This window comes from Lagenorhynchus albirostris, chromosome 1 (assembly GCF_949774975.1).
Source record: "Lagenorhynchus albirostris chromosome 1, mLagAlb1.1, whole genome shotgun sequence".
NCBI classification, from domain to species: domain Eukaryota; kingdom Metazoa; phylum Chordata; class Mammalia; order Artiodactyla; family Delphinidae; genus Lagenorhynchus; species Lagenorhynchus albirostris.
In genome coordinates, this window is record NC_083095.1 from 68,704,397 (window position 1) to 68,726,745 (window position 22,349).

Consider the following 22,349-nt stretch of genomic DNA (forward strand, 5'->3'; position numbering starts at 1 on the left):
GAACTTATAAATGTTTACACATTGATATAATGGTAATACTTGATCTTTACTAACAGTACTCTTTTATTTACTATATGCCTATTTCTATGTTAAGCACTTTTAACTTATGGGCACAAGAACCTTATGATATTGATATTTTAATTGTCACATTACATATATTAGTGTACTGCATTCTTTGTATACTGTTTTCCTATATGTGACATTAGAGCATGTATAATATTTTATACATATTCCCCGCTATTATATTTTTAGGTTATTTCTATTTGTTCAGTGTTAGATAACCTTTATGTATAATTTCTTATATGTATCTCTGATGCTTTCTTTTTAGGATAGATTACCTTGGCAGTGTTGCATTATTTAAAATTAAATTCTTCTTAATAAATGTTTCCTTCTTAAAGGAAGAGTGGTAGATAGTTTTAATTCCTTCTTAAAGGAAGAGTGATAGATAGTTTTAATTCCTTCTTAAAGGAAAAGTGATAGATAGTTTTAAAAGAAGTGGTGGGGCAGTCAGGGCAGTGAAAATGGCTCACTGCATGCTTCAGAAAGCAGTTCCTGGGCTTCCCTGGTGGTGCAGTGGTTGAGAGTCCGCCTGCCGTTGCAGGGGACACGGGTTCGGGCCCCAGTCCGGGAAGATCCACATGCCACGGAGCGGCTGGGCCCATGAGCCATGGCCGCTGAGCCTGCGCGTCCGGAGCCTGTGCTCCGCAACGGGAGAGGCCACAGCAGTGAGAGGCCCGCGTACCGTAAAAAAAAAAAAAAAAAAAAAAAAAGAGAAAGCAGTTCCTCATGAACGTGCTTTGGAGTTTATTTAAATCACACACACACACACACAAAATGTGAGGTTTAACTATTATTTAAATCACACACACAAAATGTGAGGTTTATTTAAATCACACACACACACACACACAAAATGTGAGGTTTAACAAAAGGTTTAACTATTATATCTATATTTCAAGTGAGAACACTGAATCAAAAGAAGTGAACCACTTGGCAAAATCACAAAGCTAGTAAGTGGCAGAGCCAGAATTTATACCCAGATGTTCTGAGCGTACATTCTGTAACCACTGGTCCTGCTTCCTTTTTAGTTGTCAGGCAACATCTAGCTCTAAGTTTGTTGAGATTTTCCACCACTTGAAGAGGCAAATACATTCATAGATAAACATCTGTTTGATACCTGTTATTGCACGTGGTGGTGCAGAAATTGGAAAAGAGCATGTATAACTTGCTTGGACCATTAGTTCTTAGACTACATTCATATTAAATGGCACGATCCATCTATTATCAGAGCTTTGAGTTACTATTGGCAGCAACCTTTTTAAAAAAATTGTATTGAAGTATAGCTGATTTACAATGTTATGTTAGTTTCCTCTGTACAGCAAAGTGACTCAGCTATACATATATATATATATATATATATATACACACACACATTATATATCTATATACATCTATATATATCACATTATATATATATACGTTTTTATATTCTTTTCCATTATGGTTTGTCACAGGATATTGAATATAGTCCCCTGTGCTATACAGTAGGACCTTATTGTTTATCCATCCTATATATAATTGTCTGCCTCTGCTAGTCCAAAACGCCCACCATTCCTTCCCTCCCCTCCCCTCCTTGGCAACTACAAGTCTGTTCTCTATATCTGTGAGTCTGTTTTTGTTTTGTAGATATGTTGATTTGTATCGTATTTTAGATTCCACATCTAAGTAATATCATATGGTATTTGTCTTTGTCTGACTTACTTCACTTAGTGTGATAATCTCTAGGTCCATCCATGTTGCTGCAAATGGCAATATTGCGTTGTTCTTGATGGCTGAGTAACATTCCATTGTACATATGTACCACATCTTCTTTATCCGTTCCTCTTTCAATGGCCATTTACGTTGCTTCCATGTTTTGGCTATTGTAAATAGTGCTGCTGTGAACATAGGGGTGCATGTATCTTTTCGAATTAGAGTTTTATCTGGGTATATGTCCAGGAGTGGGATTGCTGGATCATATGGAACTCTATTTTTGGTATTTTGAGGAACCTCCACACTGTTTTCCATAGTGACTGAACCAATTTACATTCCCACCAACAGTGTAGGAGGGTTCCCTTTTGTCCACAACCTCGCCAGCATTTATTATTTGGAGACTTTTTGATGATGGCCATTCTGAGTGTGAGTTGTGAGGTGATACCTCATTGTAGTTTTGATTTTGTGAATAACCTTTAACATCATTTAATTACTTGTAAATCATAGCTAGGTGGATATATTTTGAAGGAATCTGTGACCTTAAAAAGAACTACCATGTAGCCAAAGGATTAATGAAATGTTTAGGATAATTCAATAGGAGAAAAAAGGGAAGTGTAATTCTTTTTCTCATCCAGGAGGCAGAAAGGAGAGAATTATCAAATAACCTTGTGACCTAACCTTGTCAGGGAACATTACCTTTAAATACAGTTAAAGGTATGGTTGATATCTATAATCTAGAAATCCAGTAGGATAACTTGATGTTGTTACCACAGTGCAAATCTGAAATATCTCTAAAGCCAGTCATACATTTTCCTGTTATGCAAGAATAGGACATTAAGAAAATAACCTTCACATTAAAAATTTTTTTTCTTGCAGTAGTGGAACAAATGATGCCCACTCTCGGAAATATGCTGGCCTTCTGTGTAGATAGAAGCTATAGATTATGAATGTTTAATTATCACTAGTAATAGAAACCAGAGGCATAGATATCAATAGCTCAAGAAACTCTTGTTGGGAAACCACAGTATACATGCATAAGTAATATGAATGTAAAGGGCAAAACATAAAATATCCTTCAGGCTTTCATAAAATGCCCTTGAAAGTTTGTTGGGGAGATGAGTCATATGAACTTGGGAAAATGATCATTTATTTCCTTGAATTGTTAGCTTGGTATAAAATCAGGGTCTCCAAGTTCAGAGGAGGGAGAATCACTGTGGACTTGACTAGTCAGAATTGCATTTTCAGGGGAGATGGAACTTAGGCCAGCCACTGAAGAAAGAAAAGGAAGAGATACAGCGTTTTACAAAGAGAGAATTACATGGGATTATTCAAGAGGCATTTATATTTGACCAGAAAGAACACATTTTACTTGGCTATAGATGTCTAAGCACTAAAAATGCCCTGCCACTCAGACAAAGTGATGTGGAAACCAGCTCAGGTAGAATCTCCTTCTTCTAAATGACTCAAGTATCAGTTTGGGGATTAACTGGCCTCTCTTCTCAGTATCTTTTTCTAGCTCATCCTTGCCTTTGAGGCACAGGAGTTGTACTATTTGCTAAATGAAGCTCAGATGGCAAATGAGTTACCTACCTGCTAGTGTACAAACAGAAGTATTATTGAATATAAAGAAAAGCTGATTAAATTATGTCATAATATTATCTGAGGTGTTACAAAAGTAATTACTGGCCCAGATTCTATTCCACTGTCTTGTTGGGAACAAATAATTTCCTGATTAGATATTATCACAGGGCCAGTACCAAATAATTTTAAGCACGTAGGATCTGATGAATACACAAGCAAACTAGTATCAGGCCAAGGGTGGTCACAACTGAAATTAGTGAATTTTCAGTCTCAGGATACTGTAAACCACACCAGAACCACTAAAATTCCAGATGCAAGGAAGTAAACATCTAGGCACCTCAGTGACTCTAAATCAAAGGTAAGGATCAGCAGTGAAGCAGTTTGTGATGTTGTATTCCTGCCATTCTAATTAGCCATCACTTACCTTTTCTGAGCTTCAGTTTCTCATCTGTAAAACAGGGTAATGATTCCTGCCCATATAATGAAGTTGTAATAGAGACTGAAAGAGATAAAGAATGTGAAAGGCATTTATAGAACGCAGGTGTGGGGTGAGCCAAGGATTTGGATCTAGGAAAAGGATAGCAGAGCACTAAGCTAAGCAGTTGCTCTGGCGAGTAACCAAGAATTGATTGTATAATTTTAGAAATTATATGCAAACTGATGTGCACATTTCCCAAGTGTTCTTCAGAAAAATTGTTAGTTGTACTTTTTTTCTTGGCATGAAAAAGCAAAAGATAAAAGAAAGTTGTAAGGTCTTTGTAACGTACGTAGATGTGTCAGAAAGAGAAAATTCCTTTATCGTGCTTTTTTTTTTCTGTTAGTGTAGACATGGACTCAGTAAAATATAATACTAGATATTGAAGTGCTTGAGCTATCATTGTGTCATTTGATCCTCACAGCAATCCTGTAATAAGTAACTTGATTTAGTCTCTATGTTAGAAACCAGAAGGGTTCAATAATTTGCCTAAGGTCACACAGTGGTAGGGCTTGGACTTGAAATCATTGGTTTCTCTCCATTCTTCACAGCATACATTGTTGCACACCAAAGCGTGCTTATTTCTAATGTCTTGCTATTTAGCAACCTATAGGGAATATTTTAAACTCATTAATTATTCTTGCTATTATAATATAATAAGCTGAGTATTGGCATTAGAGATATGCTTACTAATAATTTATCAGTGAGTTAATCAGGACTCTTGCATGCAAATAATAGAAACTTATCTCTAAGTTAGACAGAGATAATTTATTGACTCACACAACTAGGGAAGTCCAGAAGGTGAACTCCATTCATCTGGATCCTGTAGTTCAAGTGTCACATTTCTCTCTCTTACCTCTGCTTTACTTTATGATGGCTTCCTTCTCAGGTGGGCTTTTCATGTGGTACAAAGTGATCTCCCAGCAGCTCCAGGCTTACATGCTACCCATTGTACATGACTCAGAATGGAACCATAATTATCTGTCAGTAGCTGTAGAGTCTCTGAAAGGGGCACTGATTGGCTGCCCTTAAATCCTGTAATACCCTGGGAACAATCACATTGTCACTGCAGGAGCCTGGCTCTGATTGGCACTGTGGATGATGGAGAGCCCCTCCAGGTTGGAGAGAGGAAGTTCCTGCAGGGAAAAGATACTAGGCTAAAAACAAACACAAAAGCATTAACAGATGTCCGTTATAAAAGTAGATTTTTTTGTGAATTAAAGCATGAGTTGAAAAATGAGAAAAAAATTGGGGAAAATTTAACTTAGCAAATGTTACAGGTAAAATGGTAATAGTAAAATTAAATAAATTTTGAGAGAAAAAATAAGAATAACTAATCTTCTATAACCTTTGCACTGTAGCCAAGCACTACTTTACACACTTTACATATATGAACTTATTTAATTGTCCCCAACCTTTGAGTAGATACTATAATTGTTTCCATTTTAAAGATGAGGTACTGCATACATAGAAGGTTAAGTGGCTTCCCTGGGTGGGGCTAGGGTGCAAGTCCTGTCAGCCTGCTCCAAGGCAGATGCTCTTACTCATTGCATTGACAGCCACTTGATTATCCTTTCTAATGGATTTAGCCATGCTGTCACATTAAATTTTTAATATGTTTTCACTAGCTTAGAGCTAGTGTAGCAACACAATTTTTAATAATGTCTAAAAAGACAGGGAAACAGGATCATGTTGTGATAAAGACCTGAGTTGCCTCCACTCAGCATCTTGGTGACCTCATCCAAGTTACTTATTCCTTCAGGTCTCAGTTTTCTTGTCTGCAATATAGTGACACTAGTTACTAACTCACTGGATTACTTTAAGTATTAAATGAAATTGCACTGGAAAGTGGTTAGCACAGTGATTGACATAACTAGATTACCTTAAATGTGTTAAACACTATTTCCAATCACTTTACATGATCAGTCGATCTCTCTCTATATATATTTTAGTTCTACACTCATACATACAGTCATATAATTATGTACGTAACTAAACACATATTTAATCACAGTTATATATTATATATATAACTAAATACTTGTATAAATTATATATTGCTATACATATATAACTAAATAAAAATGCATGTATACAATAAAACACTCCAGAATGAATCATATGATTACAAATAATTGCACAAAAGGAGACTTTAGGTAATCATGGGAAAGGAGGAGTTTGAGAACATTTCAGTTCATTCTAAGTCAGTGTGTTGTACCTTGTTTCATTTCATCATTGTGACTATCTGATGGCCATTTGACCATCCAGTTTATCCATTACTACCTGTCAGTAATTAGACATGGCCTCACTCTCACCTCCAGCTTTATCTCATACTAGGTTAAGCTTAGTCCTCAGCACATAGGATGGCTATGACATTTCTCAGTTCCTTGAAAGGACTTGTTCACCTATTTTCAAATAGTTACTTGATTAGGCAGATTTACTTCATCTTATGGAACAGGCAGTCCATTGTCATTTAAACGTTTTTTTAGATAATCAGATGAAACTAAAGAGAATTGCACCTTATTTGATCATGTACCAATATGCCCTTTCTTTCATTGCATTTTTAGCAATTCCAAAATAACAAGAGATAGGCCAGGTTGTCCTCCATGTTTGTCACATCTAGTACATAATAAGGGTGAATCCTGGATGGACATGGCCAAAAAACCAGAAAATTGCAACCAAGACTCAATCTATAACTTAAGAAATAGGTAAGCAGGGCAGTGGTTGAGAGTCCGCCTGCCGATGCAGGGGATGCAGGTTCGTGCCCCGGTCCGGGAAGATCCCACATGCCGCGGAACGGCTGGGCCCGTGAGCCATGGCCACTGAGCCTGCGCATCCGGAGCCTGTGCTCCGCAACGGCAGAGGCCACAACAGTGAGAGGCCCGCGTACCGCAAAAAAAAAAAAAAAAAGAAAAGAAAAGAAATAGGTAACAGGGATGTAGAGCTTAGAAACAGGAAGTGGAAAAACTACCTAATAGTCAGAACACAGGAATATTTGCAAGGTAGGGGATTACTAATAATTTTGCCAAAGAACCTCCTTGATCATGGCTCGTTTTAAACTACCTGTAATTGTCTCGTTCTAAATGTATAGCAGACAGTTTTTAACTTTGGCATGCCAGCGGTTAATCAGAGGAGCGAGTTAATAATGGGGATTCCCAGACTCCACCCCCGTAAACTGCCATCTTGCTCTGAGACTGTAAGTAGTCCATGGAGCACACCTTCTAAAACACTGCTCGGGAGCCCTGATCCCCAGAAAGACCTGGCAGCTGACAGTGCTCTCAAAAAATTTTTAGTAAGTTTCCAATATTCAAATTTAGATGAACTAAAAATTCCTCTCATTCGTAACATTTTTTTTGTATCCACATCATTTTCTTTATCAGATATTTAATATCAGGAGGTGTAATTTGTTCCAAATGTTGAATGTATTTCAATATAGACTTGCATGAAAATAGTAAGAAAAAAAATAAGAAAAAGCTTCTTGACAAGCTTCCTACGTCAAGATGAAAGAAGAAAAAAGAAACTCCAGGAAATGCAAAAATTTGTGTAATAAAGTTATGTGTAATAAAGAAGAAACTAACGTGTGTCATGATTTTGAGCGATTAAGGGAATATAGGAAGAGAGAATCCTTTTAACACTTGAAAATTCTCCTTTGAGTGGGCATAGGTGTAGAAATTTGATGTTACAGGTTGTAGGGTTATAGGTTATAGACTATAGGGGGTATGAGTTATAATCCTATAGTTCATAATAGTTATATATAAATTATTCCACATATTGCTTATTAATTTTAAATTATAGAAAACCTTTAGACCAAGCGTATCTGACTTCATTATAATTATGCAAAAGGGTGTGTAAATAGTGAAACTTCTTTCACACTGGAAAGGAGGACAGAGAAGAGGTGAAAGGAGCTGTAAGAGCTGTAACTTGCACAGAGTTGATATCCGATTCTGCCGAGGTGAATGGATTGGCTTATGTATTGTGTTGGCCAAAAGGTTCATTTGGGTTTTCCCGTAAGATTGTACGGAAAATGCCGAATGAACTTTTTGGCCAGCCCAGTACATTCACATGCATGATTTAGTATACGATTTAATCATAGAGTTAATCGTTTTGAATAAATGTTTTATATATACATATGTGTGTGTGTGTATATATATATATATATATATATATATATATATATATCCTGTGTTGTGCACCAGGCACTGTTCTAAATTACAACAGCCAGTACGTTAATGTAACTAAATTAATTGCATAAAGGAGGACAATGAGGTAGAAAAAGCTGAAATGAATGATTCATTGTCCTTAATGGAAGAGAATCAGTGTTTTATTTTGTTTTGTTTTTAAGGTGGTTCTTCTCAAACTATGTGATAAAGGACCAGTTATATTTTATTTTAATTTCCAAACATATGGATCAGTACTTTGTGAAATATAATAAAAATGTGATAGCAATGTCAAAATGCTGTGAAAGTTTCCAAAGACTTAGTCTCACTTTCTATACTTATCTCATTGTAAACTAATAAACATTTCACAGACTGGCATTCATCCATACTCTGAATAGCTTAAAGTTAGTGAATCAAGCATAAATGATACTGCACATATTTTTTTAAGGTGTAGAGGTAATCAGAAGAAATTTTTTACATAGTTAAAAGAGGTTTAATAATGAGATATGAGGTTTTATCTTTCAATTTGAACTCTTCCTACTGATTGATTTAGATCTTTTACCAGGTGCATATGACACTTTTGTAAAAAATAATAAGGAACAAAAGTGCAAGAAAGTTCCAGGAATAAGTGGAGTACAACCTTTTGTGTGACTTAAATTCTTGCACATCTGGTCTAAAAGTTGTCTATCATGTTAAATGTACAAACTCTATCTATGTATCTGTATCTACCTATATATATATACACATACATATATATATACTATTTTATATGTGAATATTACTGGAGAGTTAGAGGGTTATAGTTCCTTTTCTATAATACCAATTCTTGCATGGTGACTGAGCAGATGAAGAAGATGTAATCTTAAATCTCTAAACCTGCTTTGCCCACACAAAGGAGAATTTGCAAGTGTGAGAGTCAAATTAATTCTCTTTTTCTACATTCCTTCAGTTGATCAAGATCCTAACACATCTTAAATTATTCTATTTTATAAATGGCTTTTTTATACAGCATTTTTTACCCAAGAGTTTATTCTTAGAAGGAGAAGAGAGATGACACAGGTAACCATGTGAGGTGGGTTATATAGCTAATAAGGTGAAATATAATTTGCTTCAGTGCAAATCATCCTACTAGGAGAATGATGACAAACCTGCAGTGATGGGAAAGCCTCTGTTAGAGTAAAAGTACACTTCCATCATCAGATTGAATTGATGTGTTCAATTAGAGATACACAGTAAATTTGAGGAAGGTTAGTGATAGACCATGATGATCACTGGATAAATTACTATTTTTTCCTTCTGAGTTTTGATATTCTTTTATATGCCATTAGGGAGGCAAGCAGGCAGTAATCAACACAGAGGCAACCTCAGAAATTGTCTCACAAAGAGCCCACGACCCCCGCAGACAGAGATCATTTTCTGTGCTTGCAGGTGAAGTCTGAAGAAGCACCTATTCTCATCTCACCTGCTGTGTTGTCACTGCTCAGCTTCAGAGTCACATGGTTAGTTGATATAATCAAGAATTAAGATCAGACATGAAGCCTTGACATATGTGAAAAGGAAAAAAAAAAGAAAAGGAAATGCCCTTGCATTATTCCTATAACTTATCTTTAGTTCAAAATTATCAACTTGGGATGGTGCACCCGTGACACAGGATTTTTTCCACTGCACGATCCAACAGTCTCAATGGTAATATTTCTGCTGCTTCTTTCCCCTGATAAGTGCAGCTGTAGTTTATTCTTCCATTTGGTCTCAATCCTCTGCTGACATTTATGTTCAGTGCAGAATATATGGCATCCCAAGGCATAGAATGGCTATAATAATATACCACTAAATTTATCCAAGCATCTAAATTTTATTTTAAAAGCTATTTTTTTTTGCCATTCAATGTGGTAAATTCAAATAAAATTGGTCACAAGTGCGTTTTTCCCCCAGAAATTGGAGATGAAAAATACAGCCAGTACAAACACAAAGCAAAGCTAAATAAAAGCCTAGCACCATTACCACATGGTATGTTTTCAAAATCCAACAGTGTTCCAGAACGCTAAACACTTAAGTTGGAAGTAGCACTTTGCCATGAAAAGGAACCAGCTGTAGGTCCCTCTTTCACTACATATTGTTCAAAACAAAAAATAACCCTATTGAAAATAAGCCTCGGGTAGATGAGACCCAGAAATCCAATGGTATGAGAAACAAAAGAAAGACAATTGTCATTTAAAAATTAAACTGTGTTTGTAACAGTTTATGAGCCTTGCAGATCCAGCAAGCCTGCTGAATATTAATGAATAGATTGATTTGTCAACATATTAGCACCACTGTCAGACGTAACAGCATGGAGGAGATGCAAGGGGACTAGGCAGTAAAGTACTTAAAAATGCTGGACTGGGTACCATGAGATTCTATCATGATTGATAAACTATAGTGACTGATGTGGGTCACAACTTCCACTGGGTTTTAACATTTTAAACAACCTCTATTTGAAATTCTAGGATTACTTGCGTTTAATTTTTTTGAAAAAGAGTATACTTTTTGTTCAGTAATAAGGAACTTTAAAATTATGAGCCAAAGACATACAGTGGTTTAAATGATATCTACTTAGTAGAGTGAATTTTTAAATATATGTATGTGCGTATGTGTTTATATACATACACACACATACATATTTCAAAATCCAAATGAGTTAATATCTGAAAAGGTGTCCCACCAGGTAAGGAACCTTTGATAGCAAATAAAATATAATTAGATTTTTTTCTTAAAAAATGATAATTTGTAGAGAGAAACTGATCTGAAGAAGTTTTAGCCAGAACATTGGCATTATAAGTGCTCAAAAAATGGCTGTTTATTTGTGCTCCAAACTGAAATGTTTCCTATATATCCCAATAATAAAAATAAAATTTCACTTCTGAATGTACATCCTAGTTGAGTTGAAATGTGACATCTAAATATATGTGGAGATGTCAGGATATAGGAACAACAAATGTTAAATATTCTGTAAATTTGCTTTCTTTCACAATAACAACACAGAATAATATTTCAAAATACAGAATATTAAAAATCTTATCCTACCCCTGTACTGCTCCACAATACCAATCCACTGAGCAATTATCCAGAATACTCTTATGTTGCTACTGTAATAGAAAATGTACAATTTCATGAGGAGCCCTATTTCTTCTCAGTTTGAGCCTAGCACAATGAACAAAATGTCTCTGGGTTTTTACCCACTGGTAGAAACAAACCCAGTCCTTTTTCCAAATAAAAGCTTATCTCAGAGGTTTGAAAACAGCCATCATGTCACCCCAAGCTTTCTCTTCTCCTGGGCAGTGAGTTTTTTCTTTAACCACCTGTTCACTCTGGTCCAAGACACTCCCCTCTCTATGTTCTTTGCATTTATTTATTTATTTATTTTGCGGTTTGCGGGCCTCTCACTGCCAGGGCCTCTCCTGTGGCAGAGCACAGGCTCCGGATGCGCAGGCCCAGCGGCCACGGCTCACAGGCCCAGCCGCTACATGGCATGTGGGATCCTCCCGGACCGGGGCACGAACCCATGCCCCCCACATCAGCAGGCGGACTCTCAACCACTGTGCCACCAGGGAAGCCCTATGTTCTCTTTAAATCAAACCTCAAAACTGTTCTGACTCAAGGTTCAATGAGCCTGAGAGTAACGTGAATCCACCATTCCTTCATTATAAAGAACACATTTCTTTTAGCATGGCATAAAATAACACTTGATTTAGGTATAAAATGTAGACTCATGTTGAGTTTACTGTGCATTTAGGACCCTGAATTTTTTCTTATATGTCGTTGATAAGCCACATTTGTCAATTCTGTACTTAGACTGGTTTGGTTTCGGGGTGGGGGGTAGCTAAATAGAGGACCCTGTTTCATTCGTCCCTGTTAAATGTTATCTTACCAGTATAGCTCTATATGTATATAGTTATCTTGGAACTTATTTGTGTAATCCAACTTGTTTGCTCTTCCTGTCGGCATCCTCTGAGTAGAAGCTATCCTGAAACCTTTCTATTGTCTTCGTACCAGAATACTGAACAAGATGGGACCTTCTCTATGTTTATATCCATCTATTCTGGGGCCCTTTGAACAACATTAAACCAGTTTTTAACTACTTTCAATGTTCTCATACCCCTAGTCCTTTGCTATTCAAAATGTGGTCTAAGGTTCTACCTGGGACTCTCAGGCTCCTCCCCAGACCTACCTAATCAGAATCTACAGTTTAAGATCCCTAGATTATTCATATGGGTGTAAAAATCTGAAATGCACTGCTTAGCACAGGCTTTCTCAACCCTAGGAGCACATATTAGAAACACCTGAGGTGCTTCTAAAACTACCGACACCTGGAGGCCCCTAACAATTTTTCACTTGACCTTTGACTTGAGTATCAGCATAAAAAAAAAAAAACCAGAAACCCCTCCAAAGTGAAAATGAAAAAAATTCACCCCAAACTTCATTAAACTAATATAAATATATTTTAATTTAGACTTTAAATTTTGAATCAGTTTGGCATCAGTTTGGGGGCTGCTGTATGCTGTGTTTAAACAATTCATGATTTCCAAGATTGTCTTTCTAGTCTTCAGGCGGAAATTAAACTGAATGTAAAGCAAAGGACTACCCAATGATAGAATAACTTTCTACAGAGGAAAGAACTGGGAAAGGAAAGACCCTGCTTGAGCCTCTAAAGGTCTTGCACTTCATTGGATTGCGGTAATTGACTCAGGAACGAGTGAGATGATGATTCCCAGCGCCCTTGTTTGCTGCCGGCAGCCTCTGGTTTCAGCCCCTGAGAGGAGCGCCCCACTTAGTGTTGCCGGGCAACAGCTTGCTGGGTTGAGAGCTGGAATGTGAAGGGTTGCAAAACGATTTTTTAAATAAACACATAACTTACCTTCAGCATGAATCAAGCCAAAGGGAGAAGTACTGAGCCTACAGGGTGACAGGCAGTGAGGCAGAATGGAAAGGGAGAAAAGCAAACAAGGAGCTCAGTAGTGACAGATGAAGACTCCATCACTAGAGTGATAGTTCTGACCTGGTTTCTAATTTGAAAATTTGTACCTCAATAATTTGCAGCTGGACGAAAGACAGTACGGAAAAAACAATTTTTTCTAAACTACCATGTCTGTACAAAACAGGTCAGCCCTAGGGTTTCACAGATAATTTCTCGTGTCAAATAAACATTGTAAAGTAAATGTGATCTGTATTGCAGATCCTCTCAGCATTATTCTGATTTTCTGATGAAAGTCATTGATCCTGTGATCCATTTGTAGACGTGTGATGTCCTACCATCCAGGAGTATTTTTAGCCAAAATATACAAACTATATGCACATAATGTGGATATTAAAACATAGAGCTGAGAAAATGGATATTTAAATTTCTAATTAATGTATTCAATCTATCAAATGCTATTTAGCAAGCATTTTCCTAATACATTAAATGATGCATTTGATTTTACATATTTATGAAATTGTGCAAAAATGAATACACAATCTGTGGGACCTTAAAAGAGCTAAAATCTAGTGGGGAGAATGGGGGGACAGGCAGGTACCTAAAATGAAAGATGGGAGATGAGGGAATTTCCAGGGGTTAAGACTCGGTGCTTTCACTGCAGGGGCCCAAGTTCCATCCCTGATCGGGGAACTAAGATCCTGCAAGCCTGTCGGCCAAAAAGAGATGAAAAATGGAAGATGACTGAGAGGTGTGACCTGAGGGTCCTATTATGTCTTCACACATGTCCAGTTCCATTCTTTCTGTAGGATTTTCTCCAAGCTTTGGATGCTGTTTAGTTTAGCCATAGCTATGACACATGCAAATGTCCCTTCTGCATACTAAGAACCTATTGTCCATACACATGGTATTTGCTTTGAAATGGAGAATGACTGCAATATAGTTTCCACAATTTCAAAGATGATTCTGAATTTTGACACCCTAAGAAAATAGAATCCATACAATTAACACCGATGGAACGTTTCTTTTCATATTAAAACATAAAGCCCTCAGCACCTGCATATACCATTTAATTTTGTTTTTGTTCATATATACTTATGCAGAACTTCAGCTATCCCAACATCTGCTGAAAGTCCCATTCTGGTAAAAAAAAAAAAAAGTTTGATAAAATTTTCTCTTCGCTTTCCTGACATTTCAGTCTCTCAGCTGATGGGGCAACAAGAGAAATTGCTGTACAGGAAGTTAGGGGAAAAGTAACTTTGTTAGCCAAGAATTTGTTGTAGCAAAAAAGAAACATTAAGCGTCATAAAACAGATTTTCTTTGCTCTTATTTTAATTTATAGGAAACATTAATATGAATCCATGGCCAGAGACATTTTAGAAAACACAAAACTCTGTGCTTATGAGAGAGGGGATTCTTTAAAATAAAAATCTGAACCATACAATTGTTTAAAATTTTCTAATAAGAAAGAAAAAGGAAAGACTTCTCACATTGCCCGAATGTAGCTATTTGAGGTGCTCAGAGAGCTCAGCCTTAAGACCATTTATTAAAAATATGGAAGGAAGGGATTGAGTTTTAGGATGAATAAGAGAACAGAACTCTCAGAATAATATTAGAAAGGCTAACTCTCAGAGTAAATGGGCAAGTAGAATCAGAAAATAATCCTACCACTCTCTGAAAAAGTTGCCATCATATTTACTGCAAAGAGAAGGAGGAACTAACCACTGCCTATTTTGCTCCTGTTTTCTTTGGGGGTGGAGAAGCGGCTCTTCAAATTGAGAGAATAAGGGAAGGAGGGTGTGAAACAAATAATATAACTCAGAGAATGGAGGATTTTCCTGCACAGCTTTGGCCCTAGGTACAACGACAGCTGTTTTAAATTACATCTGCTTATTGCCCCAAACTGGAGAATCCAGCACTGTGTAGCAATAAACCTTGACCTCATGAAAGGCAGGTATTGGGATATGTACTTTTTGCTATATTTATGGAAGGAAGTATGGGGTACCAGGAATTTGCGGCAATCTCTGCTTCCCCAAATATCTCTTTATCCTGGGGCTCCAGATCTTCCTGGTGCTCCAGGGAACCTGGAGTTTCTGTATCCTTCTAGTTTCCGCCTTGGGTGCTAGTATCCTGTTCTGCTGACATGCCAGCATGTCACCTTTCCTTCTGACTTCCCATTCTGCTGCAGTCCCCTTCCTTACTTTCCTATTTCCCACAGCCAGACCACCGTCCCTTTCTCCTTTGCTTTGTTTTTGAAAGAAGTTCACAGAATGGCCCAGTTTCATATGTGTCTTTCCCATTGTCTCTCCTTCTCCGCCCCCAGCCACCCTGCAGTTTCAAAGACAAACCCTGTCAGATTCCCTCTAGGTCAGAATTCTGAGTCTTGATTTGAGTTTTGGAACTGGAGTTGAGATCCCATTTGGAATTTTTTCCTGATTGTTGACTCTCTTGGGACCGCTGTAGCTACTCCAGTTTTACTAGTCTTTTTGCTCCTTTGCTATTGGCTTCCTTCCTCCCTTAACTTGGATCCTTTACATTTGAGGGTTACCCATAGCAGTCTCAGCTGGGAGCTAGTACCTAGGGGGGAAATAGTGGTATCACAAGAGTACACTCAATGGCAGCTATAAACTATGACTGATGTTCAGAACAGGACTTACTGCATATTGAAGAGGCTAACAGAGGTGCTCCTAGAGCCATTGTGGGTAATTAGTAAATCATGGATAAAATGAGAGAGATACCAGAATACTTAAGACAGGCCAGGGTTCTCTGAATTTCTAAAAGGGGGAAAGAATGGATTCTCTAATCATTCAAGAAGAAGCTTAATATTTGTCCTTGTCAAAATCCTAGAATGAATGATTAAATGAATAGTTTGCAGATATTTAGAAACAAATCCTGGTACTGAGAAGGAAATGGCTAAAAACCAATACTAGTCAATATTAGTTTACTTAGAATCTATTACTCCAGAATAATTGCATTCTTTTTCAATAAGATGCCTACTGCCAGATAGGTAGAATGAGTAATACTAAGGACTTATGTTTCTTAACTATAATAAAACATTAGAAAAAAATCTCCCACAGTAGCCTTTGGAGAAGATGATAACATATGGACTGAATGGGATACTCCTAGGATGAAACATTGCTCCTTTATGAGTGTGTTCAAAGAATAAGTAATAGGCATGGCAGTTGGACGTGTAATCTATTGGAGAGTCATCAAGTCCTATGTTTAAGCCTTATCCTGAAAAAAGGTTCCTAGTAATTTGATTAATACATAGCAGATAGGCTTACTCAGTTGGGAAGTGGTGGAAAGCTAGAGGATTAGTCCCTTCGATAGGAGAGATCACATCACATTCAGAATAGTCTTTGCTGAAATGTTGAGCTAAGGTCACAAAGATAGATAGATAGATAGATAGATAGATAGATAGGTAGATCAATCCAGGCACTTATGTACATAAAAGTATGGTGGAAACATGACTAAGAAGAATTTAATGTTCATTATTGGAAATTTTCTAAATTTAATTAGTTTTTGAGATTATTATCGGTTAATAATAATGAGTTAATGGTATGATGTGCCTACTGCATGCCACAGTATTTAAGAGCATGGGCTTTGGAGCCAGTTACCCTGGGTTTCAACCTCAACTGTTACCTGGGAACTGTCTGACTTCGACCAAGTTATATGACCTTTTGAAGTTTCAGTTTTTCCTTTTATATAAAATAGAGATTAAAATAGTAACTACTGGAGCTTCCCTGCTGGCGCAGTGGTTGAGAGTCCGCCTGCCGATGCAGGGGACGCGGGTTCGTGCCCTGGTCCGGGAAGATCTCACATGCCGCGGAGCGGCTGGGCCCATGAGCCATGGCCGCTGAGCCTGCGCGTCCGGGGCCTGTGCTCCGCGGCGGGAGAGGCCCGCGAACCGCAAAAAAAAAAAAAAAAAAAAGTAACTACTTTCATATGTTTGTTAGGAGTACCTAAGAATATGAATGTGAATTTTTTTTAAAAAAGCAAAACCTTCCATCCTAGGCTATATGAATAATATCACAATTAAGGTGTCAGTTAATTGTGAGGAAAATTCTGGTCCATTGTGAACAGGGACATTGAAAAAGAGCTAGTGAACATAAAAAGCTGTCATATAGAATAGTCAAGTTCTCCATTGCTTCTACAACATAAATAGGATTAATGTGGGTAAGTTATAAAAAGACAACTTTGGGCACAACATAGGAGAAAAGAATTCTTGTCACTGGTATCCTGCAACACCGTTGAGATGTGAAATAGATTGGACTACTGCAGTTAGTCACTAGGACCCTAGCTAGTTATATTTAGGGAGCGCTAAAGAAAACATTTTTTTCTTTGAGTAGGATAGTAATTAAAGGTAAAAGATTTTAAATGGTGCATTTTTTGTGTGTGTGTGTGTGGTACGTGGGCCTCTCACTGCTGTGGCCTCTTCCATTGCTGAGTAAATGGTGCATTTTGTCATGTTATATGTGTGTGTGTGTGTGTGTGTGTGTGTGCGCGCGTGCGCGCACACACGTGTGCATATTTTGCCTTTGCAATTAGATTGGGAGCTTTTCAGGGCTTTATCATTACCTTTTTTATTCCCAGTGTCATTGCCAACAGTAATTCCTTAAGGAATATTTGGTGAATGAACAGATAAATGAATGATACGTATATGCGATATATACATGGTCAATATAAAGAATATTGTAAAAAAAAGAAACAACAGTAGAATCTCTTTTTAAAAGTGAGCTTAGTGAAAGGCATTTTGGATGGTATATTTAATGCTGGGTTGTATGAGCCTTGATTAATGAAAAGGATGTTTTAGGAGTTCCAGAAACAGTGACCCGTAGAATGGGACTCTCAAACACTATGATGAACCTATTTTCTCAGTAACACCGGGTTCCCAATATTTAACTACAGTGTCCAACATTTAATAGTTAATTATTTCTGTTTTCTGCTATCAAGAGCCATGAAATATATTTATAAATACACAGATACACCCACCCACACACACACACTCCCGCTAATTCTCGCCTTAGGTCCTAAACTATTTTCTCTCGGAGGTACTTGTCATTGGCTTGCTGTGCTTATTCAGGTCAGCTGTGTACTGTGGCTATAGTGAGACTTGTGATTATATGCTTCATTCAGCAGAGCAATTTTTTCATCTTCACATATTCCATTCCCTTCAGACACATCTAGTTTCTCCCCTGGCCGTACTTCCTTCCCCATTAGGCAGTGTGATTCACTGTTGGGGCCCATTTGGGCACAAACCAGACTTTTTGTCGAGTTGCTGTACTCCTACCTTCCTAATTATAGAATTCAAAGCAGAAGGAGTGAATTAATAACATGTCTTTATTCCCTGCAGTGTATGAGGAAGCATAATGCTGTGGCATGCTTACGGTAGCACATGCATTCTCCCGTCTCCCCTTATTCTCCATTTTTGCTGTGTGACTTCACAGCAGCAAGAATGGAAGGTGCACTTTACACACCAGTGAGTAAATCATGTGAATGGATGTTTTAAAGCCCGTGCCCAATACACAGTTCACTGAGAGAACTATACTTTCAAAAGCCCTCTGAGAACACATGCTTGGAATTTGAAATTGTACTAAATACTGTGTTTCCTAAGGTATCCTAGCGAAGGCAAGGGTGTAGGGGCACAGACAGCATTTAAATATGTGCTATTACATTTACTTTCTCCAATCAAGCAATTCTTAGATGTTTGATTCTACAGTCCTTCCATGCAGGGAAATACTTGGAATATTAGTATCAAAGTGATACAATTCTAGATTACCAAAAGCCTGTAAAAATCGTTTCTCTTTGCCTGATAACGAGAAGGATTCCGATTCATTCTGAGGGAATAAAGTGATCTTTGTTCCAGGTGGCCTCAGGACTCCTGTGACACTATTTTCAGATCCACACAGACTGATGGTAGACCAAACAATGGAGTCAAAGCCCCCTCATTCAGGACTTGATGGTTGAGGAAGTTGGGGAGTTAATTTGCATCTTTATCAGATACCTGTTAAAGGTTTTTGATAGAAAGATCCATCTCTCAAGAATCTTAATGACCAGGGTTGATTAAGGGAGGGAATGGACTCTGGTGGAATGTGAATGCTTTCATTAGTTTGGCAGATTTCACTAAGTTCTTTTTGGGAAGAAAATGCTAACAGGAAAGAAAGAAATGGGAAGTCATTACAAGAATGAATGGGAAGCATGAGGTAATGAATTGAATAAATAGTGAACAATTAAGGATATAGGCTGAAAATAATAGTTTTCAGAAAGGTGAGTGAGAACTCTGTTACATGGTACTCTGGGTAAGATGATTTGTAGACTAGATAACTAGAAGAATCACTTTTTTCCCTAAATTACACTCTGTTGAAGTCCCAGTCAGAGGCAGAGTATGAGGCTGGATGGTTTGTGATTCTAACCTCTTAGAAGAATTCTTGTTAGACAAGTTGATTACCTGTCTTCCCTATGAAAGCAATGAAGGCTGATATAATTCCAATTCATGGGTTTTTTTGTTTGTTTGTTTTGTTTTTTGTTTGCAGTACGCGGGCCTCTCACCACCGCGGCCTCTCCCGTTGTGGAGCACAGGCCCCGGACGCACAGGCCCAGAGGCCATGGCTCACGGGCCCAGCCGCCCCGCGGCACGCGGGATCCTCCCGAACCAGGGCACGAACCCGAGTCCCCGCATCGGCAGGCGGACTCTCAACCACTGCGCCACCAGGGAAGCCCCATGGGTTATTTTTAAAAGTAAAGAGAAAGAGACAAAAGTGTTTCACCACTGGGCCATTGGTTTTTAGGCTCTAAGTTTATCATGAGTCATGGCCCATGGTTATGCTTTATTTTCTTCCTTTTAAATGTGGTATCCAGATGTCTGTCACTTAATTCTACGGAGCCCATTATGTGTATTCAAACTTTAAACACATTTTGTAACAAAATTAGTAAATGCTTTCTCTTGAATATTAGTTTTATCCTGCCATTAGTGCAACACATATTTAAATGATGTATATTTGAACAAAACTCCTACTTCAGAAAAATGTATTAGAAACTAGACTAAGAGAAGTTCACATCATACTCACAAAGGACTCATATTCCTTCCTCTACAATTATTTCCAATTCTTTTTTTTGCATCTAAAATTAAATTAAGGCCAAGGTTTTAGAATTCTTAAGGCGAATTTTCTTCAGGTTCTAGTGTCTATTATCACTGTGTTGCATTTAACTGTGTGAAATAGCAGATGTGGAATAAACTATAAATGAATTATGCATATGTTCCAGATATGTCATCTATTTTTACCAATAAAAATTTTTTTCAGCCATTGATCTTATCAATAACTTGCTGCAAGTAAAAATGAGAAAGCGCTATAGCGTGGATAAGACCTTGAGTCATCCTTGGTTACAGGTAAAAACCAATCACTGGCTCTTTTCTCAGTTGAATAAGCTTCTAAATATTTAAGATTCTGATACTATATATAAAAATCTTTTGTCATATTTTTTAAAATATAATTATAATACCAGTTTGTTTGCCAAAATGCATGCCACTTCATAGGATTTAATAACAATTTAGTATTTCTAAACCTCTTTCTCTACCAGGAAAGTTGGATAAGGGAGAAACACACCATACCACACACATACACACAGACACACACACCAAAAACAAAAGACAAAAAAAGAAGGGTCATAATGAAACTCCAAGGACCAGATTTCAAAGGCATCTGTATGTGTAATCCTGATAAATATCCAAGTAGACGCCCACCTGGTCATGCACTGTACTTGTTTGGAAGCTGTATATTTAAATCCAAGGCAATACTTGTAAAAGAAATGCATGGTAGATATAAAGCATATGCATGTGTTTGTTCTCTCTTAAATATTTTATTTTCACATTGAACTTAAAAGTTTAGAAAAACGATCCTCTGCAATACTGAAGGATTATTTGTAGGCATTAAATTCCAAAGGAATACCAACATTCTGCTTTGTTTGACTGCAAATATTAATTGCCCACCTTCTGATGCCTGATATCCTATAAACAGTATGCACTTGCAAAGTTTAGGTAAATAGGATGGCTTTGGTGCTGATGCTGTCACCTCAGGGTGCCTGATGAAAGACATAGCACGGTGGGAGTGGAAGAAAAAAGGGTAACATATATGTTGTGGGAGCTGACAACAATGAAAGAGTGTTTTAATGAGTTTTAATCATATCTATGGTAATATTTTGCAATTTCTTCCTCAGGATTATCAGACCTGGTTAGATTTACGAGAGCTGGAATGCAAAATCGGGGAACGCTACATCACCCATGAGAGTGATGACTCAAGGTGGGAGCAGTACGCAGGCGAACAGGGGCTGAAGTACCCCACACACCTGATCGATCCAAGCACTGGCCACAGTGACAGTCCTGAGACCGAAGAAACAGAGATGAAAGCCCTCAGTGAGCGTGTCAGCATCCTCTGAGTTCCATCCCCTATAATCTGTCAAAACACTGTGGAATTAATAAATACATACGGTCAGGTTTAACATTTGCCTTGCAGAACTGCCATTATTTTCTGTCAGATGAGAACAAAGCTGTTAAACTGTTAGCACTGTTGATGTATCTGAGTTGCCAAGACAGATCAACAGAAGCATTTGTATTTTGTGTGACCAACTGTGTTGTATTAACCAAAGTTCGCTGAAACACTAAACTTGTTATTGTGAATGATTCATGTTATATTTAATGCATTAAACCTGTCTCCACTGTGCCTTTGCAAATCGGTGTTTTTCTTACTGGAGCCTCAATTTGGTAAGAGTCTACAGAACCTGTCCATGAAGTGGTTCTGTTCTGTGTGTCCCATTGGTGTTGTCACTATAAGCAAACTCTTGAAGAGTAGATTATTACCAGTGTTCTATGAACAACTCCAAAACTCATGTGGAAAAAACGAATGATGGGGACTGGGGGCTCGGGGGGATGGATATGCAATCCTAAGACACAAATGCATGAAAGAGTTTTACTGTATAGTTTCAAATCCTTTGCCTGCCTGGTGTGCCTTAGTATATTTAAACTCAAGTAAATGGGCCTAGGTGCACCTACTACTTTTTAAGCCTAAATGCCTTAGAAATGTAACTGCCATGTATAGAACAGGTTTATTTTCCCCTTTCTTACAATACCCTGCTGTACTATGGAAAATCAGCAGCTAAGCAACCTTTTGCCTATGTGTATTTTTCAACGATAACAAATAAATATTCTTGGCAAAATATGTGTCCATCCGGCTGAATTATTTTCATTTGTGATCCATGCTAATGTTCTCTGGCCAAGTAAGAGCAGGGGTATCTGCTCAAAAAGACCAGAGAAAGTCTCAGGGCCTAGAACTTAGCTTTGTCTAGACTGCAGCCACAAAAGTATGTTTCCAAGTATACTGAAACCTTTCTATCTCGCATGTCATCTAGTTTCCAGTAGAAAGGAGAAGAATGACCAAA

At 37.6% G+C, this 22,349-nt stretch overlaps 1 protein-coding gene across 3 annotated transcripts in view; it reads left to right on the forward strand.

Moving 5' to 3' along the window:
• The window catches only part of PRKD1 (protein kinase D1), a 334,418-nt gene extending 312,283 nt beyond the window's left edge, over positions 1-22,135 (forward strand). For 2 of the 3 annotated variants that reach the window (XM_060144221.1, XM_060144228.1), the window contains exons 17-18: positions 20,219-20,304; positions 21,132-22,135. In XM_060144221.1, the coding sequence (XP_060000204.1) occupies positions 20,219-20,304; positions 21,132-21,350 (305 nt within the window). In that variant the 3' untranslated portion in view covers positions 21,351-22,135. The remainder of the gene's footprint in view (positions 1-20,218; positions 20,305-21,131) is intronic. The other variant, XM_060144227.1, reaches the window with a different exon arrangement.
• Positions 22,136-22,349: the final 214 nt, after the last annotated feature.